Source organism: Botrytis byssoidea (assembly GCF_014898295.1).
Source record: "Botrytis byssoidea strain MUCL 94 chromosome Unknown BBYS_031, whole genome shotgun sequence".
Classification (NCBI taxonomy): domain Eukaryota; kingdom Fungi; phylum Ascomycota; class Leotiomycetes; order Helotiales; family Sclerotiniaceae; genus Botrytis; species Botrytis byssoidea.
In genome coordinates, this window is record NW_024065872.1 from 370,168 (window position 1) to 385,375 (window position 15,208).

At 43.0% G+C, this 15,208-nt stretch overlaps 4 protein-coding genes across 4 annotated transcripts; 2 read left to right on the plus strand and 2 right to left on the minus strand.

Moving 5' to 3' along the window:
• Positions 1-176: 176 nt before the first annotated feature.
• On the plus strand, positions 177-4,211 carry EAE97_010912 (uncharacterized protein; the record flags this gene model as incomplete). Its single annotated transcript, XM_038881427.1, has 1 exon — positions 177-4,211. One exon carries the CDS (start codon positions 177-179, stop codon positions 4,209-4,211), a length of 4,035 nt encoding a protein of 1,344 aa, XP_038727817.1.
• A 607-nt stretch (positions 4,212-4,818) lies between these two features.
• Positions 4,819-6,111, plus strand: EAE97_010913 (uncharacterized protein). Its single transcript, XM_038881428.1, has 2 exons — positions 4,819-5,176; positions 5,227-6,111. The coding sequence occupies exons 1-2, from the start codon at positions 5,006-5,008 to the stop codon at positions 5,611-5,613; spliced, it is 558 nt and encodes a 185-aa protein (XP_038727818.1). The 5' UTR covers positions 4,819-5,005; the 3' UTR covers positions 5,614-6,111.
• A 448-nt stretch (positions 6,112-6,559) lies between these two features.
• EAE97_010914 (uncharacterized protein) lies at positions 6,560-10,114 on the minus strand (the record flags this gene model as incomplete). Its single annotated transcript, XM_038881429.1, has 3 exons — positions 6,560-8,755; positions 8,807-9,750; positions 9,835-10,114. 3 exons carry the CDS (start codon positions 10,112-10,114, stop codon positions 6,560-6,562), a joined length of 3,420 nt encoding a protein of 1,139 aa, XP_038727819.1.
• Positions 10,115-11,345: 1,231 nt separating this feature from the next.
• Positions 11,346-13,255, minus strand: EAE97_010915 (uncharacterized protein; the record flags this gene model as incomplete). The annotated part of the gene is made up of 2 exons (XM_038881430.1): positions 11,346-13,056; positions 13,131-13,255. The coding sequence occupies 2 exons, from the start codon at positions 13,253-13,255 to the stop codon at positions 11,346-11,348; spliced, it is 1,836 nt and encodes a 611-aa protein (XP_038727820.1).
• Positions 13,256-15,208: the final 1,953 nt, after the last annotated feature.

The window sequence follows — 15,208 nt, forward strand, 5'->3', positions numbered from 1 at the left end:
TCACAATCCCACACCCACCTATTTTGAATATCTACAATTGGTCAACAAATTTCTTTGATTATCGTGGGTCATTACTTGGGTAAATTCTCAGAGCTTTCGAACGCAATTTTTTATTGTCTATTGAGAAAAGATGAATTTTCGTAAGAAATCATTCATATTTACTCGCCATTCATGAAATGTCGGATTACAATTTTGACCACTCTGGTTTTACCCAAGAACATATCCGGCATCTCCAAGAAAACCCTCTTGAAGCTTGTCAGAGAGAAAATGAATCTCTTCGTATTAGACTGGAAACGTTCAATCGTATGCTTCTCGAGGCTAAAGAGGAGTCGGAAACAAGATTAAATCGTATTAAACAGGTGAGAGACGAAAGGGATAAGGCTTTTGACGAAGGGGAAAAATATGCCACAAGAGAAATTGATGGACAGTTAGAGGTGTTGAGGAGGGAAAAGTTGGAGGCAGAGAGGAAGACTAAAGAATTGGAAGAGCAGGTTACAAAAACACGGGAGATGGCCATTCAGATGAAAACAGAGTTGGAAAAATTGAAGGAGAGGAAAGATAAGGAAGAAGAAACAGGTGATTTTTCTCTTGAGCAGCAGAGAAACATGATTGCAGAGGAGCTTCAGGAAGCAAGGGAGGTTATTAGGGGAAAGGAACTTCATATACAGCACTTAAAGGAAGAAGCTAGGGGTAGTTCAGCGAGAGTCTCAGAGACGCCACCAGTAGCGAGTGCACAAACACTGGCTCTCATAGAACAAATTCATGTGTTGATGGCACAAAGAGATGATATGAGACAACAATTGGAGATCTTGACGGAGAATTTCATGGGTACTCCGCCGAAGGAGGTTACGCCAAAAGGAGATGAATCACTGCGAGAAACACCGGAGCAAAACACAGAGCTGTCTCCTGGTAGATTCAAGGCTAGTCCAGGCTTAGGTAGTGCTAATTTCAAAGGCAGTAAACGAATCTTGCATGCCCCCTCTCCTTTGAGGCAACAGTCTTCTACCACCGAATCGGTAGAACACGAAGATTCAGAAAAAGAAGTGGAGGTGAAAGAAGATGATTCCGAGCAAGAAGAAGAAGAACTAGATACCGAAAAAGAAGAAAAAAATCTAAAAGAAAGTATCGAAAGAGACGAAAACGACACATCGCTGGAAAGTTATCGAAAAGACAAAGATCTACACTACCAGCGACTTGTCGACCGCATCAAAGAACTCGAGAGAAGGGATCTACGTCTCGAACATTATCACGACATGTCCCATGTAACACGCGCAATCCTCAGTTTGACACCCGTTCATTTCGAAGCATATCGTGAACGCAAAGAGGCCAAGAGGAAAGAGGAAATGGTATTGCTTGATGTTATGGATAAGGAACGCAAGATTCTACGAAAACAAAATCAAAAGCTCGAAAAACAGTTGCAGGTATTGGCGGGTCTGAGAAGCAAGGAGAAGGGGAAAGGTACGGGGGATGCACAGGATTTTGTACTCACACAAGCTCAACATGATGCAAACGAAAATGCTACGAAGGATTACAAAAGATTGTATGAGGAGGCGGAAAAAGTAGTGATGAAAATGCTAGAAACCAGTGCTGATGTTGATGCCGAAGAAGTCTCGGAATTGCGGAAGGAGCGGGAATTTCATAAGAAGCGAATAAAGGAATTAGAAGAGGAAATTGATGGTCCATTAGGATTGAGAGAACAACTGGCATTCAGTACTGCTGAGAATACAGACGATTTCAATGCGGAAAGAGAGTTAACACGAGTCAGAGCTGAACTCAAATGGTGCAAAAGGGAAAGAGACATGGCTATAGAGGAATCACACGTGGAGAAAAATCTCACATCCATCATGGAACTAATGGATCAATTATCGCAGAAACTCGCTGTTAACGTTTATCCCACCGAGGAAAAATACGAACAATGCAAGGAAATGACCAAAAAGTACCGGCAATGCCAGCGTGAATTGAGCGACGAGAAAGAAAAGACCAAGACTCTTGAAAGGTTCCTGGAAGAGAAGTACATGGAATATGAAGACCTTGCTGGCGATGTGCACGATGATTCGATGAGCGCAAGATTGGCTCGAGCATTCATCGAACTCTACCAAACGAAGCGAAAACTGATGGATAAAACAATACAGAGGAATAGTCTTACCAAGAGTGCTGTGGGATGTTTAACGACCGTCTTGCAACACAATGAAATCCTAGAGCAGAAAATATACACACTGAGACAACATCCCGATCGCGAACCTGAACTTCCTATTACAGATGTTGACTTGAAGAATGAAGGAACGATTGCGAGACTCCATTGGAAGATTGATTTATTGGAAAAACGGCTTCATAAAGCTCAATCGGACATCAAATCTGCGGAGAAGAAGTCGAAGAAGTCGAAAGAGAGATTGGATAAATATATGGGGTTATCTTTTAACAAATCAAATACGCACCCTAAAGTTGAATCTTTAAAATTGAATAGAAAGAGATCCCCTCTCGATCCGAACGCTACTGATCCGGAAGTCATTGCGCATTTGAAGGTTCAGCTTAAAGATACGGATGATTTAGTGGAGCTTATATGTCAGAGATATGATGTTGCAGAAGGTGAAGCGGAAGATGAAAAGGAGGGATTGAAGGTAGAGAAGATGGAAGCAGCAGAGAGGGCGGAGAAGGCAGAGATAGCGACGAGGAGATTGGAGGATTGTATGGATTTGGTGAATGGACCCTTGAGTCAAAAAGTCGCGTGGGATAATCTGAAAGGATTGTTGAGAGATGCAAGGGAGAAATTGAAAATTAGAATGAATGAGTGGAAAGAGAAAGACGGAGAACGTGATTGGGCAGTTGAGAGTCTTGAGAAAATGTTAAAGGAGAGTGAAGAAAGAGAAGCAGCGCTTGCTAAGCTTTTGCATTCGACACAAGAGGACATGAAGAGTGAAGGTACAAAGGACGCGAAGATTGCAGAATTGAAGGAACAATTAAGTAAAAACGAAGAAAGAATACGAGACTTGCTCCGCGAGAAGGATGAGCATAAAGCCGAAGCCGATGGATTAGAAAGTTTTCTTCGAGCCAGCGAGACGCAAACAACACAACTCGAAGAACAACTTAGGAGGGGCGAAGAGAGAATTCGAGATTTGCAATTGGAAAAAGATACTCAGCAATCCGAGACTGAAAGACTGGAAGATCTTCTCAAAGCCCGTGAAACACAAACAGCTGAATTCTTCAAGACGTTAAGAGATGAAGAGGAAGAACAATACCGAGTGGAAATAGAGAGGTTGCATGAACTGCTCTTGTTGAGAGAAGACGAAGACGAACAATTCCGCGAAGAAATTGAGAGACTTCACGAACTACATAAAACCAGCGAAGGAAAAGTTACCGAGCTTCTCGAGATATCAATGAAGACTTCGACACGATTGTCTGATCTTGAAGATGAGATCACGAGATGGAAAGTCGTTGCTGGGGAAAGTATTGGAGAGATTGAACATTTACAGAAACAGTTGGAAGATGCAGAGGCAAAAGTAGAATTGCAGCGTATCACGCATAATCAAAATGCGGAAACACAAACAGACACGCCTACTTCCACAAATATAGAAACACAGACGGAGGATATTGAACTTCCACAACCCGTAATCTCACCTCCTGCAGTTGAACCCAAATCAAAGATGTCCAAAAAGAAACCTATCACAAAGATCCCGCGAGATCCACGCCATCATCCTCAACGCTCCGACTCCGAATATTCAGAAAAAGAACTAGAGACCTCTAAACCCCCCAGACCGCAACCTAAACACAACAAGTCACTTCGTCAAGAAATGGATTCAAGCCCAGCTCCATCGCCCTCTCCCGCTCCTTCGATAACAATTAGACTTACATCCAAAGCACATGCGAAGAAGAAGGTTCATGGAAAAGAAAGCGTAGAATATGATTCACCGTATAAAGTCGAAACACTGGTGGAAAGCGAAGATGACGAGATACCAGATGTGGAAATAGCGCAGGAAAGTCCGATTCAAGAAATGCAGAAGGTGGGAGAAGCGGTGAGATCAAGGGGGAGTAGGAATACGAGAAATCCAGATCCGGTGTATACCGGGCAGTTGCTGGTGAGGGGACTTGGGAAGGGAGAGAAGGAGAGGATGGGTAAAAATTGGGCTGCTAGGGGCCAGAAGAGGAAAGCGAGTGAGAGCGGGATTGAGGTTGAGAAAGTAAAGAAGGGGAAAAAGCAGCACAGAAGTGTGTAATATGGTGAATTGTTTTCTTGGGTAGTATTGATAGATACTAGGCTGAAGTCTTGGAGATAGGTATAACTTCAGATTTCGTGAATTTTCTCGTCAAATGGATCAAGCATAAGCAGTGATTATCGAATCCTCCCATCTTCTTCCCTCCTACTTAGCCCAGTCCCGTATACTACAGACGACCCACAAATACACACTCGTCCCCTCCTTCTCCAAAACACTATTATCCAGAACAAATATAATTACGCCACAACTTCAGTGGCAAATATAAAGCAGGCAAGCGAAAGTGCGTATAGTTCATCAGTCGTGTATATTTCAGAATCGATGAATCGATAACGTTTCACCTAGCATATTCAACGAGCTTATTGAACAGCACACAGTTCATTCAAATTTGAAGCAAATTAACATGGTAAATTGAGATATCTTCGGGATTGAATAAGAGTCGCCATTAAGTTGTGTTGATAGTAGAGAGAAGAGACTTTCAGAAGAAAAAAATTGCACCCAGGTAGTAAAAGTGATCAAAAACTTGCATTCGACGAATCTTTCGTTCCATGGCCAAAATAAGAAGTGTGGTAGCTCGCATTTTGGGTCCAATCAGCGATTGCCAACCAGCCGCAGCGACGGCAAAGTACATGCGATGACACCCACCAGTAGTAGATAATGAGCTGATTTCCAACCCTTTTCGATTGTTCAGAGTAACCTCCATCTCTTCAGTTCAAAAATAGAAAAATTGCCATAAATACTCTTTCGATTGAAAACCCACGGCTCTGTCAAGTATATCCCTAATTTCCATCGATAAGATGGTTCAACCTCAGCTAGTACAGGGGAAGATTTACAGTTTCGTTCCCGACTCAGAGCTCAATCATTTGGGCATAACTCTCGATGACAACGTTGCAAAGATTGTGCGTAAGCACATGGTTATCTGTCTCGGTATTGTGCGTGGTAGACCGAACCATGTAAAAGTAATGACGGTATGTTATCCATCCTCCTCATTCGCCAGTACTAACTCTGACATCTTAAGATTACATCTACCGTCAAAGACGGTCACGAATACGTGCCTATTGCTCCCACGCCCAAAAAACCTTATCCGATACAAATTCAACTCCGCAACAGCTCGGGCTATTCTTGTGGACAGTGGGTACGGCAATTCACTACACTGCATCTAGACTCGTATCTCAAAATCGATGCGTGCTACGAGGTTCCCATCCAAGCTCTTGAGCAGGTTCTTGATTGCTACGGAAATCCATTGTCTATTCGACCTGGACGGGGCGCGGGAGGACTGCCACAACTAAACGATTATATTAGACGTCGTGATAGTATCCGCGAGATAAAAAAGACATATCGTGAGATGGAGAAGCAAGATGAATTATTTGAAGCGATGGAAAATCTAACTTTGAGCGATGGCTAAAAAGCGTTACAAAAGTCTGACCTTCCAATCCATCACTATGTCTACGAAAACTCGTTAGATATGGTTTCATATCATAGGATACCACAGAGTACCTATCCACGGATATGTATCTGCTCGACAAACTGAACAGATAGTTCGCCTTAGGATCCTGTATGAGGACCCCATAGGTGTGAGCAAGACGTCTCTAGATTGTCTAGTATTGCTTGCTTGGCTATGCAGATGAGGCTTGCATGGTCCGATTGGAGGATTCGAACGTATGGGTACGTGGTATGAGAGGAGAATGGAGAGGAGGGGAAATAAGAGGGGTTATTCAAAACAGTACTACATTCGTTTAATGGGTTTAAAAAAAGTTGGCTTCTTACTGAACACTGATACACTCATTCGTGGACGCGACAATGCTCTTTGATTGGTGTGAGAGAGATGCAATTGTTACCTTTAATGTTTTGGATGTGGGAAGGATTTCTAGTTTAAGATATTCACTATCACTATTCATTTTGAATGAGAGCATGTGCCCTATAATTATCCTGACTTACAAAAATCACGATCTAGATTACTTGAGATTATGTGTCCAACAATAGAGCACAAGCCTAACCCTGAGTACTGATTCCAATCTCCTCCGGTCAGCATCGCCTCACAAATCTATCGCGAATGTGTGCGCTCATCAAGTTGGCATGTCATGAGACTGCACGATAAAGAAAGTATGATTCTCGGTACTCTAGTCATACTGGAATTCCAAGATAGATAGTTGTACTCATCGATATCTAACGCGAAGTATAGATCGCGGTAAACTTCACATCTTCACATCTTCACTGAATAATATCGTATATCTCGTTAAATCATTGTTACCTAATTCCCCGCTTTTTTCCCCTCTCCCATTCCAAGCCATCGTTATTTCATTGTTCCGTCATTTCCAAATCTACCCTAGCCAACGCTACTCCAATAAACTCTACAAATCAGTAAAAGAACGGTCCCAATCATCTTCCATTTCCGAATCTTCTTGATTCATCCAATCCATATCATCCTCCCCACCATCTTCATTCTCATCCTTTATCTCTTTTCCCTTCCCCTTTTCCTTCCCATTCTCTCTATCCTCTTCATCAGACTCACCATCAGACATCTCCCTCTCACTAATACTAACACTATCCCCATCAGCCGTAAAATCATCACCACTCTCTAACCCTTCATCTTCTCCAGAGCTTACAATTTCGAACTCACTTTCACTTCCGCTACCCATGGGCGTCATAGCAGCCATATCATAACTTCCTGCCGAGAAGAGACTTCCCGTATCACCTTCACCATCATCATCACCCACTATACCAACTTGACTCCCCGCTCGACTCCCCGCTCCAATTTCCGTCGCAGTCCTCGCACTCCCATGCTTAGCATCCAAACTGCTATTCCTCTCACTTCCCATTCCTGTTCCTACCCCCACAAATCCACTAGCCCCTTTATACATAACTCCCGGCGTCAATCCTTCCACATTAGCATAGTAGGCGGGCGGTAAATCCGTACTCGTCACACCACCACTGCCATCATCATTCCCCCCTGCCCAAAGCGGTAAATACTGCCACTCTTTATCGGTCAAAGAGAGTAATGTATCCGTCAGCATGTAGTTTTCCGATCCGTCTGATTTGGAGAGCATGGACTGACAAATATGGTCCATGTAAAATTTGAGTTCGTCAAGGAAGCAACAGAGTTTGAAGTTGTGAGGGGATTCGCTTAGTTGATAAGGGTTAGAGTTGGCGGAGAAGGGCGTGGATGTATTGGCGAAGGTAAAGTTTGGGGTATCTTTCGATAAAATAGGGGAGTTGCTTTCCACCTTTGGGTGCGAGATACCTGTGAGCGGAGCGGCTCTGTATGATTTGTAGTCATCGAGTGATTTATGTCCCATATGCTGCAAGAAGTTCTCGAGAACCTTCGGTGCAGAATTCTTCGACTTCTCTCTTGCCCCGGTTGAAGGCCCCGGCTGGGCATCAATATCACATTCATCCTTTCTATTTTCGACCGCAACTCTATTCTCTTTCGTGCGCAAAGGTAGATCGAGTAATGGCTTGGTCGAAGCGTCAGTTGAGACGGAGGATATTGATGCTGCGTCATCTGTTTTCTCACCGAATTCGGCAAGCTCAAGTTCCAATGCTCTAATACTTGCTAGACGTGCCTGGTGATATGCATGGTCTTGGTTGTATGCACTCATAAATGCATAATTAGGTCTCTCTTCATCTAGGCTCTTCGTTTCAGCCGGTGGGATAGTAGGCAAGGGGTTCGGGGGTGATGATGAATTGTAATTCTCATTATCAACCGCGAGGTTGACCTCACGATTAAAGTCGTTGACGTAAATCTCAAGGTGAGAAGTATTTGTTACGCGCAGATTATCCCTATCCACAAGACTTTTGCCCGAACGAATTAGCTGCGGATTATATGAGTTGAGTTTAGGGCTCTCAAAATCATCCTCCCAATAGACATCTCGAAGACGACGCCAGAAATGTGGTAGTAAGACTCTTTCACGATCCCCAAGACCGTTGTAAATGTAATTTGGATCTGGACCCTCATTTGATTCATTTCCTGAAGCTGCATGCACTTCCCATTGAGCTTCGCGTTGACTTAAACTTGCCATAGTGATCTCAAAGACTTCTAGTCCTTGATTGAAACAAGTAATAATTTTCCCTCGAACAAATCGACGAAGATTGATAAGTAACTGCTGAATAACCGTCTTTCTTCGCTCATAGATGGCTTCGTCTTTCTTGCTCTTATCTTTTTTCCTATAGCAATAGTCTTCAAACTTGCATATTTTTCTGTACTCTGGAAGTTCCAAAAACCAAGCCATTCTTTCATCCAACAAATCGGTGATCTTTTTTTGAACACGATCGCAGAAGTCTTGACTGGCATGTTGAATAACGTTCCACAAATCTTCATCAAGTTCTTCACGAGGTCGAAGATACTTGTACTCTGCTCGTCTACCAAGACCTTCACAAAAGGTTCTCGAAGCAACATTGAGCGCTTCTTCAGAAACAAGAATTGAGAACGCAGCTCTTGTAATCATAGGTGATTTCAAGCCAAACCCAATGTTTATACTAGCTTCAGGAAGAACTTCGAGGAACTTGTAATTATTTCCATTCATGATCCACGAGGTTATATAGTCAATCTGAAATGAAGTTAGACTTAAAAATGTGGAAATGAAGGAATGATCTCTTACCACTGCGCTTGTACATTCATAATACTTTGCCAAAACAAACAACGTCCATACTTTTGGCGCCGAATCCAGTTTAGGTGCTTTACCTTGAATGATCATAAGAAGATTTTCGACTCCAAATCGATGTCGGATCGGACAATAATCTAAGACCCTTTTCTTTGACCCCACTACTTCGGTAGAGTCATGATGAGCAGTTCCCACCGGGTCACTTCCCGAAGGCCCAATAAACAAATGACCATCTTCCAGGCTATTCTTGATCGCTCTTTGCATATTCGAATCTTGGACAGACTTGTCACAAACAAAAGTATCGTCTTTAGGTACCGTACGACCCAAAGATGTAAAGACAAATTTATCATTGACAGGCGAGTTCATCCTCGACTGCGAAGATAGGAAGGCTATGTAGCCGTCCACGGGGACTTTTAATCCAAATTGTTCAGCAGTCTTAGCTGGGACAATGGCAGGTCCAGGAATATCATCATCGCCAGCAACCAGATGCTTTTCGACACCACATCGCTTCTCGGCCAAGTACCAATTCCTAATTCCTGCCGAGCAGGATAACTCTGATACCAATTCGACTGCCTCGTCACCTTCTTCTAGTGGTGTAAGGTCAAGTACATATTTGATACTTTCTGGAAGATAATGTAGAAGACCCTTTCTCTTTCTCGCCCAATGTTGTGGTCGTTCTTCAAACATCCGAGAGAATTTTGCCGAACCAAGTGCCTTTAATTTGTGACTACTGACTCGATAAATTCTGTATGGTTGTGGTTCTCCCTTGAAGTCGTAGAAAGTAATGCCTCCAGGATATGAGACGTAAACTAGAGTATCGCCTTCATCCAGAAGCGATTTGCTGTACTCGACTGCATTGTGATATCTTTCATTGAGCTCTTGTCGAGCTTTGCGTTGTTGCTCACCGGCTTGCCCCCACTCTGAAGTCAAATGGGGTCGCACTATTTGACGATATTGAGTTAGTATAGAATCAAAGTTTATTAGGCCAGACAGATATGAAGTATGATCTACTCAAAGATACGCACCATCATTTAAACTTGGACCACCTTTTTGACCAACACTTTGATATCCATCATTGAATGTCATCAGTGGAGTTTCTTCTTCGTCTTTCCTTTCCATATTTTCTATTTCCCCGGGAAGCTTTAAGCCTTCACAAGATTCAATAGTGATTGATTGTTTCATCACTGACTTTTTCGAATCAACATTTTCAATTTCCCTATCGGAGAACTCGAACATGTCATCCGAAGCATTCCAGATGATTTCTCCAGGAGGAGATCTGTTATTCTTGGATCCGGAAGCTTCCATAGTCCTATTGAGGAGAGAACCTGTATGAACGAGAGTAAACTTGTTGACTTGATCGTCCAACTGAAGTTACGAGATGATACTTGGATCCGAATGTGTGGTGAGAGCAGGGAATCAATAAGGCTGAGGAGATAAATGTAGATCTAGGCAACCACCAGACCGGCTCTTCAGAACGATAGGAGATGACGGGAATATGAATTATCAGTTCAACTCTCCAGTCCAAGGTATTCGAAAGTCCAGTACACGAATCCAAATACGTGGTAGGAGTACGAAATCAGCAAGGCTGAGGCAAAAGATAGATATAACTATGCAAATTTAGGCAACAACACGACCGCCTCCTCAAAACGACGTCTAGTTGAACATATGCCAGCCAATAAATCAAACAAAAAGAGGTCAGAGATCAAAAATTTCGAATAAAGTATAATTTCACAACTTCACAGCAAAATCAACAAGAGTGAATGAATAAACTGGACTCTAATCCATTCCACACCATTTGAAAATAAAAACAAAGGGTAAGCCTTCTTTCTCACCATCCATCCAAAGAGTCAAGCTACAACGTGATAAGGCGGGGTAAGCTAGACTAGGCTAGCTAGTTAGTTTAGCACAGGGATATCCAAACCTAGGTAACCATTAGTATAGAGGGCTATCCGGTCACAAGCCACAGGTAGGCCCACAGCGGTCTGAGCTGGGGCGGTTTATAGGGTCCATCATAAGCCTGTCAATTATACATAGCGTGTTTGATGATTGCGACCGAGTGAGTAGCTGTCATTATTAGTTGAGCCTCAATTGGGTTAATTGTCCGACTGAAAGACAACTCGATTTTTACCGGATTCTCTTCGTTGAATGTGGATTTGGATTAGGATTGGTGATGGGTCTAGAAATGGAAATAAATGTGTGGATTCATATTAATTAGATGTACTTGTCAGAATGGTATATCGTAGAATTGGATGTATGTATCTAAGTAGGTACCTATTGATAAAATGTGCAAGCAAGTGAAAATTTCCACACAGCAAAATTCGTTCGGGGAAGTCTAAATGTGATTCCTTGGCTGATAGCCGACCTATGAGTGTTGAAGTGAGTCTTCGTGATAAATCATATATTCCCCTTTCCCATGATATCTAACGCCTATCCCATTCCATCCCACCCCATCCATTATAACATTTTAAATCTTCACACTTATCTCAATCTTTCATCAATAGCAATTCCATCCTATCCAATACATTCATCCTCCCAACTAACATTGGACAATAATCTCTCTCCTCCCCTCAAATCCCGGGAGCCCCAATCCCCTCGGGTTTCCCTTGCAACACCTCATAAACGCCACTCTCGCCGCTGCATCCCATCCCATTTCAATATTCCTACACTTAGTCTCCTCAGCCAATGATGCACCCTCCTCTAACACTCTATCCACTTCCGGCCTATCCTCTTCTATCTCCACCAATCTCTCCATAACTTTCCCCACTGCTCCAGAAAATCCTCTTACCTCCCTCCCACTCAAATAATCATACTTTCCCGCCTTCAACAACATCGACACTGCAATTCGTCTTAAATCTCGATCTCGAATCTCCCATCCCACAACCATGGATGGAATCACAGTCGCAAGTTCGAAATCTCCGTTTTCCTCTAGAGTTTTTCTCCAACTTGGAGTGGAGCGTAGTATTTTAGCAATTTCTTTTAGCTCTTGTAATTGTGTTGCAAATTTTCCCCCAACAACGTCAAGACTATTGAGGTGGTTAGATGAGGCGATAAGAATGTATCCGGAAAGCCAATTCATTCTTAACAAATATGCCATTAACAAATCCGAATCTTTATCACAGTGAAATTTATCATTGGACTGGCATCTCTTTTGGCGGTCCTCGTATAGAGGCGAGAAAGATCGATTCCAGCGCTCATATTCCCTTATTGTTCTTTTCTCCTCCTCAAATTTAGGATCAATATCAAAGAATAATCCATTTTCGCGAGAATTACTGTCCTGCCCATTGTAACATGCTGAAAAATCATGTCGTTTAAGAGTCGAAGCCAACCACTCCATACTTTTAACCATAACCCTTTCCAAATCATTCTTCGCCTCTGTGAGATTCGAGAATCGGCCCGGCATCATTTCAATATCTGGTTCTCCTAGACTCGTCCTTCTTTCGTGTTCTGGTTTCGCATCCGCGTATCGTAAAATTCTGGATTCCAGACGACTAAAACATTTCAAACAAGCAGTTTCCGACATCGACCCGAGACGGCCACCTTGAGGAATATATGTTCTGACTACCCACTCACGGAGTGCTCGCAGTCCCAAGTACATGGTCGAGGCTCTTTCATGGCTGATGACCTCGTTACCACTAGCCAACATATTAGAAAGTAGATGGGTAATGAGTGTTGTTCTGCTTTCCACGTCGATATCAATGATTCCTGCGCCTATTCCCAAGCCCTCCGAAAATGGTACTGTTCTCTTTTTCGTCAAACATTTCGTATTGCAATATTCGTGGTAAGTAGCCATGTGTCTAAAAGTTCCTATATGAACACCCCGATTTTTCGGTCGTAAGTCGAGAGATCCAATCATGTGTACAGCATCAAAAACGAGCGACGAAGATTGACATCCAGAGAATATGAGACCCCACCAAACTTCAAAGTGACCTGAACTTCCCGTAATCTCTCTCACAAAATTTCGAAAACATGCTTCAGCACTTTGATCTCTCCATGCCGAGGGTGGAGAAACGGAACATTCTAGCCGTGATAAGATAGAAGAGGTCGTGGAAGCCACAGAAGTGGGGGAAGTAGCGGGACTTATGGGCAGATATCCAGTTCTTGGTATCAGCGTTCGTGGCGCGATGTTGGTTCCAACAGTGGGCTTCACACTGGATCTCTGAAGATAAGCGTAACCTTCGCATTTGTGTCCAAATCGTACACATCGCATACAACCTGGTTTTGCCTCATCGCATTTGACTCTTCTTGATCTGAAATATGCTCAGTATATCGCCTTGAAAAGTATGAATGAACATAATTTGGATGAGAGTGGCGGTGAACATACTTGCAAGTCAAACAGCCAGTCTTGACCTTCGGTTTACTCGCACGAGAGCGTCTGACTCTGGGTTGTGATAATGGTGTAGTTGATGTTGGACATGTTTGTGGAAGAGCATATATCTGGTTCGCCATTGATATAACTTCCGTCTATCGATCAATATCGTATCATCAGCTTCCAAGGTTTGTAGTTGCTCGATTGTATTCTCGCAGCTCATTCACTCTGCTTATACGTGACAAACATGAGCGTTGTAAAGCAACAGAAGTATGAAAGGATTTTGAACCATGAAAATCGAACTAATTTCAACCGGCGCACCCACATATATCATTCGATCCTGCGGCACACCATCTTCAAGCTGTGCGTCGTGCACTAAGAGAGTGACATCCACCTTAGACCATGCTTGGCAAATTCTCCACTCTTACCCTCCCTCCCGAGTTGATGGTTCCTCTCCAGTATCCCCACAAGCGCTTACGGCTCAGGCTTCAGTCACCCCCATCAATGATCTTTCAACACCCCCCACGTTGTGACCGACCGATGATCCATTATTAGTCTCATCAGCCAGTAAAAAGAGATTCTTTATCAACAAGATACGAGAGAAATGCCCTGTCAATCTTTCGAAAGGGTTAATCTCAGTGGGGGGAATTAAAAATGCCAATCATGCATCCTCGTAATAGCAACGAATAAGGAATAGAGGCGTAATGAGACGAACGAAAAAGGAATAAGGAATAAACGTGGTGGGTGGATACGGGGTGGGTCTGCACTGTAACCTTATTATTTCTGGCTGCAGTAGTTTGATTGCTTCAATTGCTTGCGTGTCTAGAGCGTGTTAGATTGCTTGTGAAGTTGTGATACCCCAATGCATTATGGTAAGCACTACAATACCTTGCAATTGGCTATCGTATCACTTTCTCTTACAAATAATGAATCTCGGTATTCGCACTTGAAATGCTTTCCGATAGCGGTAGGAACGATTCTATCAGAAAACAAACGCGACAATCTACTCGAAACATTCGCTTTGATAAACAGCTGTCAGCATGTGTAGCACTTCCATTTGATAAAGCCACAAACCAAATCTATGAAGTGGTGTGCGAGATGGTGAGATAATATCAAATACGAGAAGTAAAAGTATGCAACCAGCAAGAAACGTTGAACGTCGAGGGCAAGTCGCGGCTGTTGGTGTTGAGGTGGGTGCTCAACATTATACGGAGCAGGACAATAAATTCGGATGGAATCGCATGCGCATGTTCATTTCTGGCACTGAGGTTACATCACACACATTATTCCCAGTCATTGGGATGGATGGAAAATGAGTGACCGCAGCAGATTTCTTCCTTTTCTTTCGACAAGGGTTGTATTTGAGGTACGATACAACAAATGGTAGGACTGCCATACACGAGCAAATGTTGGTTCTTATGTGCGTTATTGAATCCTTGAATAATTAAGGCGGGGTTAAAGTTGAATGCATCCCATTTGAACCAATCTACTCTATTATCGTATGATAGCCTTCCAGTCTCCCGTGGTTGACCAAGTTTTGCCGTTACTACAGTGTAAGGCTATTGACTGACGCCTTTGACGTCAACCAGGGGGATACTTAATGACAGGAGGCCTTTATTGGTAATGCAGCGCATCATGAAATTGTAGGTGCTAATCCTCTTTCCTTTTTATGCTTCCTTTGGCAGATATAAATAAATGATAATGGTCTGTGGAATGAGGTTTTCTCCGTGCGATCGTTGAATTGCTCGCAACCAACATCACAGTCGTCGTGGAGGTGATCTACCGTCGACCTTAGCTCAGCCTACAATGTTGCCCAGTGGCGGGAGCTTTTATTTAGGTCTTATTAGATGTCTGCCGAGTACCGTCGTGTTCGGTAGTGATTCCTATTGGTTAGCTTATCGTTAAAAATTTGAGGATCAAGAATGCATCCTATAGTTTTGAAACATAATTGAAGCAGACACACAATACTTGAGCTCTAGTGAGTGCCCATGAATTAAATGAACAGCTCACCACTGCACTCCTGGAGTTTTCCTTGATCTGTGTGGTCAGCATTTGTCCAACACATAGGATAGTTGTCTAGTCTGATCAGCGAA